This window comes from Lutra lutra, chromosome 11 (genome assembly GCF_902655055.1).
Source record: "Lutra lutra chromosome 11, mLutLut1.2, whole genome shotgun sequence".
NCBI lineage: Eukaryota > Metazoa > Chordata > Mammalia > Carnivora > Mustelidae > Lutra > Lutra lutra.
The window spans coordinates 82,154,877-82,178,822 of NC_062288.1; the positions used below are offsets into that span (position 1 = coordinate 82,154,877).

Below are 23,946 nucleotides of genomic sequence, written 5' to 3' on the forward strand. Positions count from 1 at the left end.
GAATGTTACAATTTTAAAACTATTTCTGAAATATCCTTTTTATATACCTGCAAATACATAATGAATCTGTAAAACAAAAGAAAATAAAACAAAAAAAGATCTACAGAATGAATATAACATCAATAATTTTAAATTATACTCCTAAAACAAAAAGTAACATGAAAATAATTTACCCCTTCATAGAAAACTTTTGCACAGTCCTTTGCTAATTTTCCAAAAAATAATACATTGATGGTGTTGCTCTCTGAATTTGAATTTTCTTGTTCTATAGAGGAAAAAACACATACAGAAAAACACTAATTAGAGCAGTTTTACACACATAAGAGAACTGACTGATAACTACATTCTAAAAACTGTAGTTACTTCAAAATATAATTATGAAGAATAAGTAAAATTTTTATAAATCACTTTTAGTTTAACGTCGTAAGTAATGCAAAGATAATGCACAGAATACTATTAGGTACTGAAACCAAAATTATAACAAGATTCAACTAGAATACATTTTATAAATTTCTATAAATATTACATTAACAGCATAAAATATCCACATTCTATTTATTTTCCATGTTTATAATAAAAAGAAATTGAGTGTGGTAATTATTCAATTTTTACACTATATAACATATCACCCCCCAAATAGTTCATTTTCTGAACTTCCAGCAATCTACAGTGTCAGCACATTAAGTTTTAATATAGATAAGTGTGATTTTCTCCTCCAGCACACACAAATTAAAGAGTAAAAGAATAGTGTATGTGTAAAGACCAAACTATCTATGATTTTGAAAATGAAACTCAATTGGGAAAAAAAAAGAATTTCCACAATTTTCACTCTCCAGAGATCACCTTCTACAACCAGAGCAGCAGGGCCAAATGCTAAGACTCAATTATATCATCTAAGGAAAGTCTCACTCATATCAGCTTTCAAATATTCAACTACTCCAAGAAACTGCCTTTGTATCAGATTTTTATGCATCTATAGGAGTATATGAAAGATCTTTCCCAAAATGATATCCTTTTTTGTGTGACTTAGAATTCTTGAATCTGCTACTCTGTCAGGTCTGGTGGCATGCAGCAGTGAAACAACTGCCTCACTGCTGCCTACTGCCTCCCTTTACTTACCTCTTCAACTCCTCAAAACAAGCATATACATAAACTGAATCACTAATGTGTATCAAATATAAAAACACAGTGATTTCTAACACTGTTAATATCTTAAACGACCTATCAGATGTCTGTGTCTGGCCATGATGGACAAATAGAGACCGGGTTTATTCTCCAGTCTTAAAATGACTAGAAAGCTAAGGAAAAATATATGAAACAACAGTTTTCAGGTACCAGAGAACAGGAAGTGCAGGAAAGTGTTCTGAGAAGGAAAATAAGGCAATACCCCTGGCTTACTTCCTGAAGAATTTCCACGCAGCAGAAAATGGAGTTAAAATGCAACAAAGCTCAGCCAGCCTTCACCAAATTCGGAAGAGTTCAGATACGAGGACAGCAAGGTGGCTAGAATTTGCAGGGCAGAGTGCCAAAAACAGCAACACAGACAGAGAGTGCTCTGCACCCTGAGATGGGTCCTTCAGGTCTTTGCCTGAATACTTATCTCCAAGTACGTGGAAGATAAGTAATAAGTACCTCATGAAGAGAAAGAACCACATGAAAGGAAAAGGCAGAACAATTCTGAGATACACAGGGCTAGGAATTGTTCTGGTTCCAACCACACAGAATGGAATCCTCATACACAAGGCAGAGAGCAGAATTGTCAGAAGGGTATTTCCTTAGTGATAAGGCCAAATTAGTCTGAAAATAAAGGCTGTTCGATACCCACCCAACAAAGCGAATCAAACTGATTCCAGGAAAATTAAATGTATCCCAAAATAAAGACAAGTAATATTTAAAGGATGGATAACAAATAAATCCAACATGATAATATAAAATTCTAAATGTTTGGTGTCCAGTAAAAAAAATTACCAGCCATGAACATGATTAGGAGAAATGGAAGGTATTTAAAAAATCTCAAAATGAACTTTCAAAGTTGAAAAATATAGTATTAGAAGTTAATAGTACATTGAGTGGAAATAATAGCAGATTAACAAAAAATAAAATGTTACAGAAAACTAAAAAACAGAAAAGAATCAATGAAAGAAAAGGTGATTTTAAATATCAATAAAATAAATATCTAGCCAAAATGATCAGGGGGAAAAATAAGAAAGTAGTCACAAACTATCAAATAAATGAAACAGGACATCACTGTAAGTCCTACCAACATTAAAAGTATACCAAAAATATATTATGAATAACTTTATACCAATATTGTTGACAACTATGATGAAATAGACAAATTCCTTCAGAAACAAACTACTGAAGCTTACTCAAGGAAAAAAGAAAAAAAAGAAAAGCCCTATTAATAAATAAATACACTGAACTTAGGGTTTAGAACTTTCCCATAAAGAAATTTCCAGGCAGTTGGCTTCACTGATGAATTCTACAAACATTTAAGGAAGAAATAAAAGCAATTACAGATAAACTCTTCCAGAAAATAGAAGAGAAGGAGGCACTTAACAGCTCTTACCAGGAAGATAGCATTACGCTGATACTAAACTCAAAATCATTACAAGAAAAGAAAGACATGGAACAACATCCTTCATAAACTTAGATGTAAAAATCCTTAATTAAGTATTTACAAATTAAACCTAACAATATATCAAAAGAACGATTCATCAGGCCTACTACCTTATTATGCTTTATTTTTCTTCAGACCACATTTCTATCTAATACTACATATGTAATTATTTATTGAATTTATGTACCCCCCTAAAATGTAAACTTCATGAAGGCAAGGGCTTTATTTTGGTCACTGCTGTATCTCCCATACCTAGAACAGTGTCTAATATATAACTGGTTTTCAGTAGTTAAAGTATGTTGTAATTCAAAGTCTGTTTCCCACTGACTGCTGCAGGCCATTCTTCAGTCCAATTTCACGACTCGGATGAGACCTATTCTGGTTCTCGAATACTCCATGGCAGCTCTTCCTAGCCTACCAGGATTATTTCACTGTTACTAGGAAGAAGGCATAATCTCATATAACTATACCTAGATAACAAATAACATGCTGAAACAGTGTTTTAAGTTTGCTAAGCTGTTTAGGTCACACTAGTGAAACTAGAAGCAGGGGGACCAGTTAGCTATTTTAACAGTTTAGATGTGAGATTCAAGGAATCTGAAATAAAATAGAAGAAATGGGTGAGGGGAAAGAGGATAGATGGTATAGAAAAATTTATTTCATTCTACAGTTTTTTACACTACTGTATATGTATTACCCATTAGAAATCATTTCTGTGCTCATGCGTGTACAAATATATATTAAGTTATCCATTTGTAGATTATAAGATTAAAAAAAAAGGTTAAGCAGAAATTGTCTTATTACACTGTATACCTTGTAGTGCAATCTTCAAAACAGCTGTTCTGTTTCCACCATAAGTTAAAGAAGAAATAAGTGAGAGTTTTCCCTAAAATGAGAGAAAAATTATTATACAGAAAACCCAAGAGCTTATTATAACACCAAGAGATAAGTTAAAATTGGAAAAACTATTTTAAAAGCAATAAACTTTTATTTTTCCAAAAAAAATCAAAGTACTATGTTCAAGTCACCATATTTAAGAAATGATTTACTGAAGAAATTTCAGAAGGCCTAATTATTTAGGGTCAAAACTTAATTTTTTAAACAATCTTATTAGTTAAATATTATACAATTCCTCATTTTACAGATAAAGATGAGCTAGCTCAACTTCAGCTTCCTTTTAACCCCCATAAGGCTGTTCTCTACAGAAGAAAAATGAAGTTTGCTCCTAGAAAGAAATAAACACTAATTTAAAGAATTAAAAAATGCAAAATGGTAATGTCATAAATGAGGGCAGTGCAGACAAAGCAATGAACTAAAGCACACAGAGTTTAGTCCTCATTCTTCTATAACTAACAAAGTCTGTCACCTTAAAAAAGCTATTTAATCACAGTCTCTCAGATCAAATGAAGTATTTAATGTAGGTAGTTTCTACACTTTCTTCTGGCTCTAAAATTTAACGATCCTATGAATAAAATACATTATAGATCTCTTTGAAAACTTCCACGTAGAAATAAAATGTATTTAATAAAATTTAAAAATGGATCTCTGGGGTGCCTGGGTGGCTCAGTCAGTTAAGCGGCTGCCTTCGGCTCAGGTCATGATCCCAGGGTCCTGTTCAGCGGAGGGCCTGCTTCTCCCTCTCCTTCTGTCTGCTGCTCTGCCTACTTGTGCTCTCTCTCTTTCTCTGTCAAATAAATAAAATCTTTTAAAAAAATAAAAAATAAAAATGGATCTCTAATACATATCTCCCACACTAATATTCCAGATTTTGATATAACCAGCAACAACAAAAACCTACATTCCTACACCAATTTTACTTATAAACTAGGAATTAAAAAAAATTAAAATAAGGCTATCAGTCACGCATGATTCAGTCAGAAGTAAAAATAGTTCCACTTGGAGGTAGAAAGCTGGAAAGTACAACAAAAGGTTGGACAATGTACAAATTTCAACCTTTTTTTGACCTGCCAGAGAACTAAAATCAAAAGACAACCAACTAACCAGAAATCTAGGAAAAGAGAAGCATCTCCACTAAGAGAGGGGCAACAGTGAGTTGAGGTCACAAGGTAACCAACTAATCAGAAATTTAAAGAAAGGGAAGATCTTCAAGAAGAGATGGGTGGCCAGCAGTTGCTCACCTGAAGTAAATGGCAAATGCTGCCTGACATCTGTCAGAAAACTCATCTAACATTTTAACAAGTTGCTAAAGGCTAAGTGTGGGCTACGGAGAAGACCTGGAATCTGTGGGAGCTGCAAACACAAGTGGGAATTCACACCCATTTATAAGCTCTTCTCCAAAAATCTGATGACGAAGGTCAGGCCAGGAGTCAGGGTAAGGATGGTAGCAGTTATTGTAGAAAACCCTGCCTGGGTTCCCCATCTCCCTTCCCCATATTTCTCTCAAAACAAAGTCCTTAAACTGCTTAGGAGGGCAAAGTTCTTAAACTCCTAGGAGGACAAAAGCTATGACTCTCGTTAGAGCTTTTGTGAACACGTACTGCAGAAAATAACACTCTCTACTCTTCTAGGGATAAGGAAAAAGGGGTATACAGCTGTGAGCGCCAGACCTACAGCTAGGGACAGGGCAGAATCACTAGCAGACCTCACCTGCAAGACCCAAGTCACCCTGCCTGAGTCACCTTGCCTGACAACACCAAGACTAAATCAAAACAAAGGACATCCACTTATCACAAGATTAATCAACATGATGTACTACTGGGACAGAGGCACAAGAGCTGGGAGAGAAACCAGCAGAAGTTAAGCACAAGGAAAAGACCTAACTAAAGACAATGAGAAAACCCCTCTGGCCAACCAAACTTCCTTCTAAATACAAAGAAATTCTAAAGGAATTTAAAGCTTATAGCACACTGAAGTAACCAAAATAACAAAGCCGAAACCTCACTCAACTTCTAACTAGATTAACTCAACACACCACACTAAAGGCCTCTGCAGAAAGACCCACACATTCCCAGGAATAAAAAACTACTGCCTTTGGTTCCACTGCCCGTCACAGGAGGTACAGCCTACAACAACAAATTATGAGGCATATAAAAACACAGGAAAGGACACACTATCAAGACACAAAGTAATCAAGAGAACTTTGATCAGATTAAATTAATCAAAATGAACTTAAAACGGGTGCTTTTGTTACTCTTCCACTTGATCCACCTGGATGAAAGCTCTAAGTGAGAGAGTTCAGAATGACTGAAAAATGATATTCTGCTTTCTGGAATGGGACACACAGATTTTATAACAATGGAGAGCTAAAAACTCAGGCACCTAGGGAGAGAGGCCCAGCACCTGGGGAGGAGCCCCCAAACCTGGAAAATGTACTCCTCAAACATCAAGAGAAAAAAGTGGAAGTTGAACTAAACAATAAGCTTCGGAAGTTTAAGGATGACTAAATAGTGAGAGACTTCCAGGGAGATTTATGTCCTCAGAGTTATGTGTTTACATTTCAATAAGGGATGGAGAAACCCTGGAGACAGTTCTTTACATTCTCAATGATGTATTTACATTCAGGAGATGAGGTTTCTGTCCTGTCTCTCAGGAGGAGAGGGTAAAGCTGGAGAGCTGTCCTACATAATCTCCCAGATTCATAATTTCAAGGTTCCTTTTCTACAGTCCAAGAAATCCAATTTTCACCCACAGGAAGACTTTTGATCCTCACCACATTGCCGTGAATGAGGAAGATGGGGGATAGAAAACTGAGTCATTGCGGAGAGTAAAAATTATAGTTGGCCTATACTCCAGAAATCTCATTTTAGCTTTCAGGATAAAAGTGGATATTAGATATTAAATGTATCACCCCCCCCATTTTTTTTTTTAAAGATTTCATTTATTTGACAGAGAGAGACACAGAGAGAGAGAGGGAACACAAGCAGGGTTATGTGGGAGAGGTAGAAGCAGGCTCCCTGCTGAGCAAGGAACCCAATGTGGGGCTCGATCCCAGGACCCCGGGATCATGACCTGAGCCTAAGGCAGACACTTAATAACTGAGCCACCCAGGTGCCCCGTATCACCCCCAATTATAAGAAGGAATACTAAGCAAATTCATCTCTGGCTGTACTACAAGAAATGCTAATGGACATTTTTCAAGATGAAGGGAAACTTGGGTCTACTGGTAAAAATAAAACACATCAGAAATAGTAAATATGTCAGTCAGTATAAAAGACTATATTTTTGCCTTCTCTTAATTTCCTTAAAAGACAATTTCCCATTAAAAAGCAAGAGCTAACATTGTAAGGTGGAAGTTTATAATACACATATAAACAGATATATCCTAACAGCTCAAGGAACAGGGGAGTAGGAAATGGAATTTTAATGCTGTAAAATTCTTTTATTTGTCAAGTGAGAAGAATGAAGCAGAACATGAGAAATAAAAAGTATCATGTGAAAAGTGTACAATATTAACTCTAAGTAGATTTTAATAAGAATGTATATTGTTAGTACTAGATTAACCATTAATAAGGCAGGTGCTGTTCAAACCAACAAAGAAAATAGAATAGAATGGGAAACAATATTTAACAGAACCCAGAGAACTCAGGAAGGAATGAAAGAGGATCATAGGAAGGACAAATGGAAATCAAAGAGCAAGACAGTATTACTTAAACACCATTATAACAATTACTTTACATATAAATTAAGCACTCCAAATAAATGGTGAGTGTAAGGGCCTGTTTAGCCAGAGCGGCTCCATCCAGTAAAACAGTGATTTTGTTGGACTGACAGACTTGATTAAAAAGCATGATCTAATGAATGCTATCTAAGGGATGCTTAAAATATAAAAAAATAAATTAAAAATAAAAGATATACCAGCCAAACAGTTAATCTAAGAATGCTGGCATGGCTATATTACCAGATAAAACAGATGCTCAAAGAGTTACCAGAGATAGAGACAGCTGATAATGACAAAAGGATACATTCATCAAAAAGAAATGACAATCCAAAATACATAGACACTTAATAAAAAAGCTTCAAAACAGATGAATATTGATATAACTAAAGGAAGAAACAGACAAATCCACAATCATACCTGGTATTAACACCTCTCTCTCAGTAATTGATAGAACAAGGAGAAATAAAATCAGTACAAATAGAGAAGACCTGAAAACACAATCATACAAGTTTATACCATTAACATTCACAGACCAACAGACCAGACAATTGCTGAAAACACATTGTTATCAACTATAGGAATGTTCAGGAAGGCAAACCACATGTGACCTATTCAATTAAGTCTTAATAAACTTCAAAAAAACTGAAATCTTGCAGAAATTACAAATCAGTAACAATAACATATTTAGACAGATCCCTGTGTTATTAACTGTCCCCAATGTTATTAACCCTTTAATCTTACATCCTCTTTAAATGCATCCCTTCCTCTTCTTTCCTTTACAACAAAATGTATTCTTTAATATGAAATGGAATATTTAAAGTGAGAAATCATAATTAGTTTGTTATTGATAGTTTACAACAACTGTATTTACTTCACCACTTGTTATTAATAACATTGTGTAAATTTTTAGGACTGCTGACAAGTTTGAAAAAATTTCTATTAAGTTTCTTTCCTATATAAGCCTAAGATTTGTAACAACTGTCCTTGAAGTAGCTTGATTCCATTGTTTCGGTACCTATTTTTATCCACTAACTATACATCCCATGCTAGGTTTAACAGTATATATTCATACCCTCCTACAACTTCTGACTCTGTACTTTACTTCTATACTACCCAGTGAGTGGGAGTGTTCCTGGAGAACACTTCTTACACCAGGAGAGCTGGTGGATCTGGCTATAAATGGAACTAACTGCAAAGCACACAAATACAACTCATTAAACCTATTCAAGTCAACTTCCCCCTACCTACATGTTCCAAAAATGTTCTCAGCCATTCCAATGTCACTTGATAAGACAGGAAAGGGGATGGAGGGGGAAGTCAAAATGGAAAGAGACAGCAATCTTAACCATTTTAGGTTAAAACATTCACTTGAGTATATTTTACAAATATGAAAATGTAAATTCGTTTCTAAGACTCCTAACATGGTATTGGGCTTGTTCAAGTAAAGCCTTGGAAGCTTGGACTTCACTAATTGCAAAATCATCCTGTCTCTGGTGAATGAGATTATGATATATTATTTTCACTGAAAACTATGAGATTAGGTAAATTCCTTGTCCAAAGGCTTGTTAATGATACCATTATACTGACCACAGTAATCAGCACTTACTGAATACTTAGAATTCATTAAGTACTTTACATTTAATCCTCATTGCATTTCTATGAAGTAGGTTCTATTACAGTTCCTAGCTTACAGATGGAAAAGATAAGGCACAGGCAGATAAAATTACTTTCCCAATTACATCACTAGTAAATGGTGGGTCTATCCTTGAATCCAACCAGCCTGGAAGTCTCCAGGGCTTCCACTCCTTTTCAGGGTGCTAAACTGCTGTAGGATAAGTTTGTGAACATGGTCTATGAGTTTTGAGTGTGAGTGTACTGGGAGGAAAAGGGGACAGAGTGAGGAAAGAATAGAAGAGGAAAGGAAATGCAGATAAATTTTTAAAAATGTAATGTGTTTTATTTCACTTTAGTGCAGTAGTTGTGAAGCTGACTTTAGTATAAAAGCCAGTCACTGTTAACCCAATGCAAAACTGACTCAGCTAAAATTAAAAAACTTTCTGTTCCTATTACAGGACTATGACTTCCATAATCAAAATATCTAAATACCACAACATACTCCAACTCCTTGAAAGACATTTCCTGCTTTCACTTTCTCACCCAACATTGAATCCTCAAACCACTAAAAGCCAACCCAGCAACATCAGTCTTTCCAAGTGACCAGTACTTTCTTGATTATCAAATCTAACAGATACTTTCCAAATGTTTTTGCATGTTTAGCAGCAACATAATGCTTTGGTTAGTAGCAAAGACAATGAAAATTCAAATCACAGCTCAGCCACTTACTAGCTAACCTTGGATCTAACATTGGATGAATTACTTAACCTGTATCTGTTTTCCCAACTATAATATGGGAATAATAGTATCTATTTACAGGGCTCTTTCAAGACTTAAAAGAGGGAACATTGTAAATCACTTGAATGTGTGTACCAGAAAGCAATTTATCTAAGAGTTACTACTTGTGAGTTACTAGTTATGATACTACTCCTTGAATCTTACCTTACTAAGTATACAAGACACCACTCTCTCCTGGTTTTTCTCCTACGCCTCTGGATTATTTATCTCTTATTCATGCTACTTTCTTAATATTGACATCCTTCAACACATCTTCTCATTCTGTTCTTTGGCCCAAATCTCCCTGAGGAGGAACCCTTTGAGCTCCAGAACCCCAAATCTATTTGCCTACAGGACATTACTACCTGGATACATCTAATAACCTCTGAAAGATATCCAAAACCGAACTCATTATCTTTCTTCCTAAATGTATGCCTATTATTCTCCCAGGGTTGACAGGACTTAAAACCAGGGAAATTTCCTGAACTCCTTTTTAACCTCTCTCATCTACTCATCTTCCAAGACCTATTGATTCTACTTGTCAGTTCCAAAGCAAGAATGTCTAAATTCTAACACCAGCTCTACTACTTATTAACTGCATGTTAAGCAGTTAAGCATGTTAAGCCAATTATTTAACCTTTTAGAAATGCAGTCTCCTCACAGCCCAAGAATAATAGTACCCAATCCATACGGTTTTGTGATGATTAAATGAGTTGATATACATAAAGCACTACCAAGTTCCTAAAAGGGCTTAATGTTAAATTTTGTTATTACTATTATTTCATTACTATTTTGTCTGTCTCCATCCCATCATCTCCTCTTGCCCCTGGTTCAGACCAACATCAACTCTAAACTAAATTACTGCAACTCTGTTGCCCTTTCTGATATACTCTTCACCCAAAAGACAGAGTAATCTAAACTCAAATCATGTCTTTATCCTGCTTAAAATCTATTAAGGGTTATTATTAAGGGATGTTATTTACGGTAACATCCAAATTCTTCAACATGCACTTGAGGGCTGCTTATACCCAAAATGAAAGGTATAATTTCAGTCATCCTTTAAGTTCCAGCTCCATTTTCCTGACCTAACTTGTCAGAACCAAAGGTTCTCTCCTAAACGTTCACATACCACAATGCTAGTACCAACCTATTAATTATAAACAGAGATTAGGTAAACTATCCAAACCCAAAAGAATTCAGTCCCCTTTAGTTCAAGGATCATATTCATTCATCTTTGTACCCTCAGAATTTATTCCACTGTATCACAGAAGAATTCAATAAATGTTTGCTAAATGAACACTAAATAATTAAGAATAACAGCACCAAATAATGACAAACATTGTGACACACCTAAAACTATTCCTAAAACAACTCTTAGAAATAAGCTAAACATAAAAATAAGCATTCATTTTAGAAGAAAAAAGCATTCTGAGTGATGAAAATTCTTACCTGGATGTATTTTTTGCTATAATCACAACCTGGCTGTAGAGAACTGATATCTACTTTGTTTAATTCACTTAGCAGCTCAACTTCAGGCACTCCATTGACTTCTTTTATTAATTCAAGTGGCATATCAGCTCTGTTTCAAAATGTTGTCCAAAGCAAATTCAACTAGGAAATTGACAGCCTGCTGCTGAAAACACAAAGAGCAATGTTTTACCCAAAGTATAGTCAGTAGTTTTAAGTTTATTTGACTTAGTTTTGCTTTTTCTTTCCTTTAAGTTAGTAATCACTCTTGGGGGTGGAGTGGATTACTCTGTAATTTTATTACAAGGGTTATTATACACCTTCCCCTAAGACACTGAAACTCAAGCCTTTTCTATTTAAAGAAGTACCTCTAAAAGCCAGTTTTTGGACCTGTGGAAACTGCACTGACAATGTCCTTTGGCAAAACTGTGCTTTAAAATGTACTAGTTACTGGGGAAGGGGAGGGGGATTGAAAAATTTGGTTTTCTTTTTTCATCCCTTAGCAGTTGTAATATTGTGTACTCAAATTAGGCACCTGAGATGCCTGGGTGGCTCAATGGGTTAAAGCCTCTGCCTTCAGCTCAGGTCATGATCTCAGGGTCCTGGGATCCAGCCCGGCATTGGCTCTCTGCTCAGCAGGGAGCCTGCTTCCTCCTCTCTCTCTGCCTACTTGTGATCTCTGTCAAATAAATAAATTAAATCTTAAAAAAAAAAATTGGGCACCAAAAGGTTATTACTCCAAAATATATGTTGCCTCCTGCCTCCAGCCCCTATACACTCTCAAGGACTATTAAACTGATACTAACTTGTGCTTTCTGGTTTCAATCTTATTTCTCAAACGTCTTGAGTGGGACACGCACCAGTGCCAAAACTTAATTTTAATATGTGCGCATCAACCTTCCCCAAGCCCCTGGAGCTCTGTGAGGGCGAGGACTTAGACTAACTCAACTCAGAGGCTCACAAAACGCCAAGCAAGATACTGAACACAGCCCTCTCACGCTAAAGACAATTATGAAGGGTCTTTTTGCAATAACGACACCAAATTTTGATCTAAACTAAACCAGTTTTTTTTTTGTTTTTTTTTTTTTTTTTTTAGCATACCCGCTCACAAACCGAAAGACTTCACACCCATCCAACGAACTCCAAACCGACGTAGAAATTCACTCACCTACGCACTAAAGAAAAACAAGGAAGTTTAGAAGGGCGCGCAAGTGACATCACACGCAAGCGGCGGCCCAGTTCTCACGCATGCGTATACGGTCTCTAGGGCTGAACTTACTGCTCCCAGGCCCGCGGAGGACGAACTGCATGCATGATGGTTTCTAGGCCTAAGGTATCCTGGAAGTTTCGCATTTTACGTAGATGGCGCGGGCCAGGGGGAGGACGGGTCCTTAGTAGAGTATCCGCCAGGAATTTTCGTCCCAGCGCCGGGCAGTCTTCTACGGTCCAGGCTGGAGGCGCGGGCAGGGGAAGCGGGGGCGGCCCGCTGGGCGATTCATAAATCCTGTAACCAATAAAAACTCTGTTCCAAACCGGGGGCGGGATTTGAGATTAGAAGCTCCTGTGGGCAGGGCACTTCCTGTGCCCCTCCGTTCTCCCTGCCCTTAATATGCTTAGGTTGTGGACAAATATGTTTAAATGCCAAGGGGAAAGAATAAGGAGAAGTTGGAAATCTGTTGAGAGAAGATACATAACTCATGATGGTAGGTGAAATGAAAGTGGCCAGAATCCGGAGCCAAGGTGGAGGATTTCACTTAGGGAGAGAAGGCACAGTATTTCTGAGTTGGGTAAGACAATAAGAACTAGAAGAGGATCTAAGCCTTACTTAGCATGGTTTTTTTCAAATGGACAGTTCAGCTCCTGAGCTCAGCTTCTTGTCCCCGCTGATTTGTGCACGGTATGTGAATACAAGGGCGTGAGGGGAAAGAGAAGGTGGGCTAACAGAATGCTTCCTGCTTAAAAAATAGTTACTTTAAACATAGCTATTTCCTCCTGCAAATACGTATCTACAGCGGGTATCTTAGTCCAGATTAGCCTTGGAGATATTTATGCAATTATTTATTACATCCTGTCTTTGCATTGAGGTGGGTTTCACTTTTATCAAATGATCGGAAATATAAATAGGAAATTAGCAAAAGATTCACAGTTAATAATACGTCTTATTAATTATACCCCCAAGCCATAGTCCTATAAACCAATAAAGACGTTAATCCAATCTATCTAAAAATAGCATTACTCATTGATTAAGTTATTTCTCCGTAATATCTGGGCGCATCTGGGCGACTGCGTCTTAGGTAGAAAAAACCGGGGGTACAGGAAGTTCCCTGCCCGCAGGAGCTTCTAATCTCAAATCCCGCCCCGGGTTTGGAACAGAGTTTTTATTGGTTACAGGATTTATGAATCGCCCAGCGGACCGCCCTGCTTCCTCTGCCCACGCCTCCAGCCTGGACCGTAGGAGACTGACTCTGAGCCACCAGGCACCACCACCACCACCACCCGCCCCCCCCAGTCCAAAGTTTTATAGTCCAGTTCAAAACAAAACAGGTAAAGTACTTTCTCTGCAGTGAACCCTCTGGCTCTATTTCAAAATGGCTGCAGTCGTGTCAATTTTTCATACCACGATGTGAAATGCTCAATTTTTTAAAAGTTAAAATGAGATTCTCACTAATAAATAATGAGCACTAAAAGTCAATAAGTATTTTTTTTTAAAGATTTTATTTATTTATTTGAGAAAGAGAGAGAGCAGGAGAGCTGAGAAGGTCAGAGGAAGAAGCGGACTCCCTATGGAGCTGGGAGCCTGATGCGGGACTCAATCCCAGAACTCCAGGATCATGACCTGAGCTGAAGGCAGTCACTTAACCAACTGAGCCACCCAGGTGCCTGATAGGTATTTTTATTAATAAAAACATAAATATAAAGATATGGTGCTGTTTATAAGTTATTAAGCAAAGATAAAAGGAATTAATCTGCATATTTCTGGTACTTCTGTAATGGAGACCAAGTTCTTTCTGTTCACTGCACAGTAGGCCTGTCAAGAGGAAAGATGTTGGGTAAGGAAAGCAACTTTATTTGGAAAGCCAGCAAACTGAGGAGATGGTGGACAATCATCCCAAACAACCATCTTCTCTAGTATGAAATTCAAGTTTCTTTTATGTTAGCAAAAGGAGGAAGTCAAGGGGAGGTTGGAGTCAAAATGATTACTGACCTCTGTAGACATCTCAGGAAGCTTGTATATCTTCTTTGTCTTTGGTCAGTTGATCTTTACATACAGGAATCTGGTCATGCCATTTCTTAAACATAGCATAGTCAATTCTATATGTATTTCCTTATCCTTGGATGGGGTAGATTTGGGGAAAAATCAATTTTTATAAATCTTAGTTGTAGCATGCCTATGTGCCGGGCTAAGCAGAAGTTTCTAAGCTAGAGGTCACAGCATCAAAAGAAACAAGCAATATGGAGTCAGACATGCTAAGTTTCTCCCTGATACACTTCTTTCTTGTTAGCATTTTTACATTGCTCATTACTATTTACTTTTTAACCTGAAACTCTGAATTGAATTTCCTAGTCACCCAGTACTTCAGATTTATTTTCTTGGCAATAATTGCTGCATCATTAGCCCATTACTATTGTGATTTACAATCTTCCTGCAAGCTGTTGTTTGCACGTTGCATCCCTACGGTTTGACAATATCATCTTACATTTTCTGAGATTCCCTAGCAGATTTCCTAGCTAGGTGACATTGGTTAGAGTTCATTTCCTTGTAACCTAAGGGAATTTTTGTCCAACCCTATTGAACATCTAGATCGATTTATAAAATCCTATTTCAGTAAAGCATCAAATTTTTATATGATATATTTGAAACAAGATAATTCAGACGTAAATTATAGCAAATTTATGTTTAAATTAATAAATTTAAATGATGAGATCTGTAATCACTTAGTACATATTAGGAAGGTAGCATAACAGGGAATCTAAATGTGCAAAGCAAGGCCTGAGCTAAGCAAGAAGGGCCTAGATTTTCATATGAGGAGGAAAGGGTCATTCTCCTATTTTGGATCCTGCCACATGGCACCTAGTGACTCATACTGAGTGAAAGGGTTAAGATAGGCTGACTCCACAGAGATAGCCTTCTGTTGAGTTATACTAATGATATATGTTAAGATGGAAAACAAAACCTCCATTCAAAAAAATTAACATGAGTATTAATTCAGAAAAAGATTCTCTGACAAGTTGGCTTATAGAACAAAACCAAGACTTGCAGGTGCCTATGTGTGGGAAGAACCATGTTGCCTAAAAATATGGTTGGTTCTTCAGGTTTCTTTGTAGAGGTAAAGAAGAGAAAAATTAAAGAGGAACCATCAAAAAGCTAGATGGTGTGTACTCTCTGGTGCTTGTGCTGTCTTCCATTCACAAATTAAAAAAAAAAAAACTTTACTAGAGTAAAGTTACTGAGCTCACAGTAAGGAAGCAAGGAGCTTTGTTCATGTTCATATTGATACCAGTATAACCGAGGCAGCACACAGAAGAGATGAAGAAATATAAGAGGAAAAGACCTGCTGGAAATTAACAAACATGAAGGATAAATTAGAAGATCTTTCAACTTAGCACTGTAAAAGTAGGGGTTTATGTCTAGAGTTTAGAGTGCCTCTTTTTTACATGCCCTATATTTTATACCATGAGGATATGTTCTGGAAAATCCTGCAGTAACACTCACATATAGAACCTCATTTCTATGTAATCTTAGAATAAAATATTGCATTGATGGCTTGTTTGTTTTGGAAAGTCAGTCATCTAAAAGTTGGAGAGCACCATAGCAGGTAGCTATTTATCTGCCCAATATTTTTTATCTTTTTTTCCTTTCTTTATTGATTGACCCAAAATAGGAACATTTTTAAAGCCTTTATAATGAAAGATTTTAAGTAATGGAAAATTGATTAGAAGGTTGCATGTTTTTTAAATTCATCATGGTTATTTGGAATAATAGAGAACCATTTGCTTTAGGTTCAACATGCATTTTTAACACAAAAAGACATTTCCTAACTTTGTCAGATCTTCTATTAAATAGAATCTGCATTTATTCATTATATTCCTATTTTTTTTTTCAGGAATGGAAAAGCCAACATCACAGAGTTCCCTTAATGAACATTGAAGGTATTTTATTCATTTTTCACCTGTGTACAATAACAGTGAGACTTTCTATGGCTAAATGGCAGTATATCTTTTCTTCCCACAACTTGCCCATCAAAGATTATGTGTTGTTAGAATGATAGGGCTGTAGCCAACTGAATTAATTTGAGAGTAAAATATCATTTGTGTTGGCCCTACTTTTATCTAGTTCTCCATAGTAAAAAATTAGTCTAAGACATCCTTCCTATGATTACAGCAGAATAGAAATGATTACCATATAATCACATTTGAAAAACTTCAGTTTAATTAGGGTATATTCAACCCAGAGTGCAGTGTCAGAGTCTGGCACAGCCAAAGGAATACAACAGATGGAGAAAAACAAATCCTCTGCCATTCCTACTTACTTTCATATTAAAATGGTGTAAATGGGTCCAAGGTCTAGAGGCATGCTTATTTAACAGTCTTGTAAGTGTATTAAAATTTTTTAAAAAGATAAAGAGGAAATACATTCTTTTTTGTTTTTTCATTTTTCTCTAACCATTAAGATTTTTTATGTATTCCAAATAATCTGCTAATTCTATACAAATTAGACTCCCAAATGCTAATAATAACTTTGATCAGTCTCATCCTAATTTTTCCTTATCTTAGAAATGCCTCTTTTCCTTCCATTTATTCCTGATTTTTTTTAAAGATTTTATTTATTTATTTGACAGAAATCACAAGTAGGCAGAGAGGAAGGCAGAGAAGGGTGAGGAAGCAGGCTCCCCACTGAGCAGAGAGCCCGATGCGGGGCTCAATCCCAGGACCCCAGGATCACAACCCGAGCCGAAGGCAGAGGCCCTAACCCACTGAGCCACCCAGGTGCCCCTTCCTGATTTTCTTTATATCACGTCATCTATTCCTCCCTCAAAGAAATCCTATCCTCTTTCCCACAGTTAAAGATTCAGGAAGGAGCACATAACCTAATGTATTCCAAGGAGAGATGAAGAGATATTTGCTGGAGACTTACCTAGAAAAGATAAGTCTGTAAGTTACTAAATTACCCTCTTGAAATGTTTAACCCAGGCCACAGGAAAAAACAGGTTTCAAATCAGTAATCACAGAAGTGTTGAACAAGGACATTGGATGATGATGGCTAACAAAATATAAAAACTCTCTCCAACACAAATCACCTTTAATGGCCATAAATATTACAAAATATTAAATCTAAAGTGGTGATGGAAAACTAGAATGTCTTTTATCAATTAGTCATGTAATATGAGGAATCCATTAAATACAGAAAAAAGAAGAAAGAGGCTTACAGAAGAGGATTGAGCAGCAGATGTGAAATGGTACCAAAGGATGCTTCATGCCCAGAGCAACACATTCAAACAGTTGGGGAGGCCCCCAGAGAAGGGATTATTTGGGTGAATGCATGTGGAATAGCTGGACAGAGTGCTCTTCTTCCCTGGGCATCAGCTACATTTGTCCTTGGAACAAAGTGGCAAGGGTGAGTGCCTGCATCATTGAAGCCAGACATAATCAGACAGAAATTTTTGGCATAGTCTACCAGCATTTTGCTCCCACAGTCTCCTAAGGCTAGCTCTTATGTCAGAATGTATATCCACAGCCAGGCAAAAACAAATTATCAAACAAAAATATCAGGAGCTAGCAGAAGTATTGCCAAAATTTTAAGAAAAATATGCTTTACTAACGTCAGTTACCAAACCCAATCTGACAAGAAATGAATCTCAAGATTGTAGAGAGCAAACAGTAAGTAGACTTTAAAAGGAATCTAATTAACTTATTCAAAGTGAGTCAAAATGTTACAAAAATATCAGAAATAATAAAGGGACCTATTATAGATGTAGGATATTAAATGACTATAAAATAATTGGTGTGACAGGTTTTTTGAAAATATGAAATATTTTGTATGTAAATATTAAACAACACATTACTGCACAAGCAATGGGCCAAATAAGAAATCAAATGGCAAATCAAAATATGTCTCAAAAAAAAGTATGTCTTAAAACAAAAGAAAAAGAAAATGCAATATTCCAAAACTTATGGGATACAGCAAAAGCAGATGAGTGAAATTTATGCAATAAATGCTTGTATTGAGGAACAAAGTTCAAATAAACAACATTAATTGTAAAAATTTACACCAATAAAATTTAAAGGCTAAATGAAATGGATAATTGTGGGGGATATAAATTATCTAGATTTGCTCTAGAGTGATAGAAACCGAATTAATGAGAAATTATAGATAAAATGGAAGAGGCAGTAAAAGATCGACTTTTGAAAAATACACGAGTCCCTGAAAACAATACATTATCTGTTAATAAGAAAAAAAAATACTCGATTAAAACATTTCACTTTTAAGCTGGGGAAGAAACAAAATCTGTCCACTTCTAACAAGGAAAAATGATGAAGTAGAAATTTTATATTCGATGATAATAGCACAGATGATCCCAAACTTCAAAATATTTTAACAAGTCATACCATACGTATTGAACCAGGGGACCGTTTTGAGAGAGAAGGCTGAGAGATCATTGACCACTTCAGATCCTGAGCAAATCTGTCAGAACAGCATGTTTCCGAGTAGTTGGTGCCATCCAGTGAAAAATTAACTCTTGTGTTAGACATCAGGCTCAAGTGTGTGGGCCGCAAAAGCCTTCCTAATCCTTTGTCCTCATGGAATGGCAAGGGAGTTAGAGTTGAAGGAAAAAAACCTACATATATTCCATTTTTGCAGCAAAGCATTTTACCAGACTCTTCTTCATGTTAGCCCCCAAAATTCTCATCTTGTCTCCTCTCGCATCAAATCCAGTAAATAACTGAAGCCAGAAAGAGCTTCTCACTTTCACAGGTATGCAGCATTATAGAAGGAACGTACAAGGCAAAAAGTCATTAAAAAAAATGAAAAGCTAAAAACAAAGCCAACAAAATATTTCAACATGGAGTAGATAAAAACTTTAGTGAAGTATTTTTCTGTGAAATCAAGTAGATTAATTAAAGAAAAAAATTCTCCATGTGTGAAGATGTCAAGACAGAAATATGGGAACTCAGAGGAGAAATAACGCAACAAAATAAGTGGGAACAAAGATAAAACCATATGAGTGATACAACAGTTGAAGCATCCACACCACTGAAAACAAATCTACCTAAATGAAGGACAAATTCCAGCTTATTGAATTACGTAATAGAAAAAAAAGGCATTTAAATAACTAGGAAGAAAGATATGGAAACTGGCCAAAAATAAATAATTATACCCATACCCAGGATGCACATAAGAAAGAAAAGAACAATTAGAACAGAAAGTAGACTTAAAAATAGAAATCAAGAAAAAAAAAATCCCAAAATTAAGAAAACACTTGAAAACAAATTGAAGGTTGACATCGTATTCTAATTAAAATGGACTCAGACTTACTAATACTGTGCCATTTTCACATAAATTTCCTGGACTTAAAGAGAGATTTCTATGGCACATAAGCCACCAAAACTAAGTAAAAACAAAACAAAACAAACCTCTGTTGGTTTTAATCTTCTCTACAGCATTTTTCAATGTGAGAACCAAATAAAGCAATTCTAGGAAATCCTCAAGTAGATGAAGTGTGACTTAAATATTTTATACCATCCTAAATTTTGGTTTATCTATAAAAGGCAAGACAAGTGATAGTGGCGGACTCCCTTGGTATATAGCCGGCTCTGAAAATATAGGCTGTTTGCTCTCATTTGCGTAGCCTATATAATTTCTACTAAATTTAAAAAGACTTCTTAAAAGCTTCATAGAAGCTTTAATATGGAAATATGCCTTGCGAACCTCCAACACAGGAAGGTAAAATAAATGTTTCTCCTATTTACTCTTCTTATTCTATGCATTCTTCTTTTCTCAGAGCACATTCCCAAAAGTGAGTCTGTGGTAATGTACAGATCTTCCCAGCGCAATTCTTTTTATGTCAGTTATCTTTTTGGGAAAATAAATAATGGTGCCTGGACACAAAGTTTTCTTTTTTCCCCCACATTTGTAAGCATAATTTTATTGGGCTGAACTTATATTAGATATAAATGGTAAATAGTTCAAATAATTTTAAATTATGCTATGATGTGTATTTCTTTTTTTAATGAAAACCATCTGCCTTGATATTACTCATTTCTTTATAAGTAGTTAAAAAACAAATATCCTTAATTTCTCTCTTTAGCCACTTGTATTTTCTGCATCTTAAATCTGATGGTATATGGCAGACACTCTCTCTTTGCTTTTTCTCTTCATTTCCAATTTCTTTCTTCAAATATAAATTAAAAATAAGAGATGTAATTCTCCATGTTGAAAATAAGAGACTCCACCTCACCCATTTTCTTAGGGAACTTTAGAAAACTTATAAGTTCTTTCTCTATCTCTTTGAAATGTATGTAAATCTTTTTTAAAAAAAATAGACCTGTTACCAGCTTTATGACCCAAGTATATCTCTTCCAAGGACCTGTGAGCCATCTCTTGGAAATTTAATTATCAAGAGAGATAGCATCCTGATCCCTCCCCATTCCTGTAGCTTCCTTCATTTAAGTGGCTGTCTTTCTCCAAGTTGCAAAACTGCCTCCTAGCATAAAGATAGAAGTTTGTCTTTCCCTTGGATAAAGCCAATTAACTAACACAGATGGTCACGTCAATTACCAGGTAAATTTAGAATGAACTGTGTGGTGACAAATAGTGCTGTCAAGTTCTCTTTCTTGGTAAACTAAATTCCTCTATTCTAGACTTGGCATTTAATTTTAAAAATCTAAACATAGAACTATATACTTTTTGATTCAGTTTTATCTGGCTATATTCAGCTCGTTTTTTTCTAGCAGGTCTTTTTGAATGTCAACGTGTTCTCCAAGTATTAGCTATGATTTCAGTTCTGGGTTAGTAACAGATTGGATAAGTTTATCTTTTATTTTTCCTCGAGGTGAGAAATTGACTAGCATTAGTTATTCTCTGGAACAATACCATTTCCAGAAAGATAATAGAAACCACAAAATTGAAAATGTATGTCATTCAGCACTTGATGTAATAATATGTTATTAGACTGAGTATGTCTTGAATTCATCTATAATGTTCATATATGCCAGGCATTGTTCTAAATAGAAACATAAACCCAGTTAACCTTTATTGTAGCCCTGTGAAGTAGTACAATTATCATACCATTTATAGATGACTAAACTGAGGTACAGAGTGGTTGTATAATTTACCCCAAAAAAGCTTTAGATAGTAAATAGTGGAGCCAAGATCTTAAACCAGAAAACCTCACTCCAGACTCATTGTTTTAAAACCAAGCTCAATTCCTGTTCTAGCCAATGTATTACTTTGTAGTAGCATTGCAGTTTTATCACATGGTAGATGAATTCAATGTTATTTTTATTGTTGATAAAATCTTTGGCAGTATTGTAAAATGTTTTTTGTGTTTATGCTCAGAAATTTATTTTACCAATTATTTTCATTAGTTCTAAGAACCCTTTTTGAAATAGTAGTGGTTAAGTAGTAGAACCTAAGAAAAACACTAAGAAATGAAGTTATTTAATTAAGTTTCCATAACTGGATCTAAGCATTTTTATGTTGGAATATAACTGCAAGCACTGAAATACTCTGAAGTTAACACTTTATTAAGATAAATAGAGGAAATTCACACCTCTCTTGGTGTTAAATTGTTCCAGGCTTCATAGCAGTTTACAAGAAGCTAGTGCATTGATTTATAGCATGAAAGCTATCTCTGCAGCCAGAGAGGCTAGCTGTTTTATTATTTGGTAACTAGAATCTTAGATTGTGAAAACACAGCAAAATCTATAGTGAGAAGAGTATGCCCTCACAATCTGTTTTTCATATACAAAGCTCATGTGAAAAAATCATCTGAAAAATAAAGATATTTTAAAATAAAAACAGAGTCATATTTACTCTAAATTCTTATGGTTAGCCATTTTCTTGTGCTGATCTTCAAAATCTTTCTATGAACACATACATCAGGAAAACTGCTAGGTGAGCTTTAACACCAATGAAAATCTCTTTAGGAAATGTAAATATAACAAGTGACAAAAACTTATACATTATATTTGTACTTGACATTATTCTTGCAGTTCTAATTGGTTCAAAATATTTAAGAATTTTTTAGAACTAATTTTAAGTTTTAATATCTGGGAAATGAAGTCATTTTCAGAATCTGTTGGAATGGGCAATAAATTCCCCTTTTTACTGTGAATTTTTATCTATTAATTATGAGTAATGTAAGCAGTCATATCTTTTCCCTTCATCTTAACAGAAAAAATTCCGGGATAAATATAGTGAGGCTTTTCTTCCTAGCATTTTGGGGGAGAATGCAGTTTTTATTTATCAATAACTCATTGAGAGACTATTAGATCTTATATATATTTAATGAAAAGTCCTTTATATTTATTTTATGGCACTATTGTTATTTGACATCAAACAACTTGAGGGAAACTTGTATTTGTTTATTTTTAAAGATTATATTTATTTATTTTAGAGAGAGAGTGCATGAGCAGGAGGAGGGGCAGATGGAGAGGGAGAGAGAGAATCTTAAGCAGAGTCTATACTGAGTGTGGAGCCCAATGTGGGGCTCAATCTTAATAACCAATAACCCTGAGATCATGACCTGAACAGAAATCAAGAGGTAGTTGCTTAACCAATTGAGCCACACAGGTGCCCCTCAAGAGAATCTTTTAAATAATGAATGATATAAAAGCAAGTAAGCGATAAAAACAGGTATGTTAAAAATATTTTATACTTTCACTTGAAAGTGAAAATGAGTAGATTATTTCTACAGGGGGAAGAAATATTACTTTTTAAAAATATTTCTTAATAAAAACAACACTTCTTAAGATTTTAAAAGATTAAATTATGAGAAAATGAGATTGACATCTATTGGGAAATGCAACTGAGTATAACAATTTTTTATGAAGTAAGTTCCCATAACTAAGGCAGACTGTATCAGCTGTTAATCATGTTGAGAAAGCATGTTTAAAGCTTCATTCTATGTTAAACATATAGAATTATGCAGAGCCAAATGTCTATTTTAATAAATTGGAAGTGCACTTAAATTAGATTAATTTTCATCCACAACACAAGTTCAAAAATACATGAAATAATTTCAGCATGTTGTATAAAATCAAACAGTTTTACATTCTGTAGAACTTATCCATCTGCTCTTGCAAAATCTTTGTGTTGAAGCTAAGAAAAATTATGGCTATACAATGTATTAGATATAGTTATGAGGTGTATAGCTTAGCAGTTGTTTTAATTGATGGAGTAAGCCATATCAGTAAATTTATACATGCTAAGCACATTTTATATCTTTGTTTTTGCTCATCTTTCCTAAATAAACTAATAGAAATTTAATACAGATACCAAACTTGCTAGCTCTCTAAGATAGAAGTAGTTAAAGTTCTATGACTAGAAAATATTTTGGGGACTATGTGAAATCACTTGTGTTTTGTAAGAAAACCTATGATTTGTAATTAATGTTTCTTTAAAATATTTATTAGGAAAAAGTAAGTGTTAGTACAATGCTGATTTGTTGCTTCTCAAATGTATTTGACAGCATACAAACACAGGAATAGCTTTCCAGAACCAAAGACATTATGATAAGAAAAAATTTAAATATTTAAAATTTTAGGTTTTTACTTTTTAGTTTAAAAATATATTTCATAGATGAACTTTTAGAATAACATCAATATGAATAAAATCAGAGCTTAAAAG

General features: G+C 35.2%; 1 protein-coding gene and 1 long non-coding RNA gene across 10 annotated transcripts in view; one reads left to right on the forward strand and one right to left on the reverse strand.

Moving 5' to 3' along the window:
- POT1 (protection of telomeres 1) overlaps positions 1 to 12,575 on the reverse strand; it is a 78,244-nt gene extending 65,669 nt beyond the window's left edge. For 2 of the 8 annotated variants that reach the window (XM_047694296.1, XM_047694290.1), the window contains exons 1-4: positions 12,265 to 12,575; positions 11,079 to 11,262; positions 3,434 to 3,506; positions 174 to 265 (exon numbers count right to left, since the gene is read on the reverse strand). In XM_047694296.1, coding sequence (XP_047550252.1) covers positions 174 to 265; positions 3,434 to 3,506; positions 11,079 to 11,201 — 288 coding nt within the window. In that variant the 5' untranslated portion in view covers positions 11,202 to 11,262; positions 12,265 to 12,575. Of the gene's footprint in view, positions 1 to 173; positions 266 to 3,433; positions 3,507 to 11,078; positions 11,263 to 12,197 lie in introns of those variants that run through there. The other 6 variants (XM_047694295.1, XM_047694291.1, XM_047694292.1 and 3 more) reach the window with 6 other exon arrangements.
- Positions 12,576 to 12,696: 121 nt separating this feature from the next.
- Positions 12,697 to 23,946, forward strand: part of LOC125080461 (uncharacterized) — a 41,306-nt gene continuing 30,056 nt past the window's right edge. The window contains exons 1-4 of one of the 2 annotated variants that reach the window (XR_007121398.1): positions 12,697 to 12,993; positions 13,488 to 13,640; positions 16,202 to 16,247; positions 17,159 to 17,249. This is a non-coding gene — a long non-coding RNA (uncharacterized LOC125080461). Of the gene's footprint in view, positions 12,994 to 13,487; positions 13,641 to 13,933; positions 13,973 to 16,201; positions 16,248 to 17,158; positions 17,250 to 23,946 lie in introns of those variants that run through there. The other variant, XR_007121399.1, reaches the window with a different exon arrangement.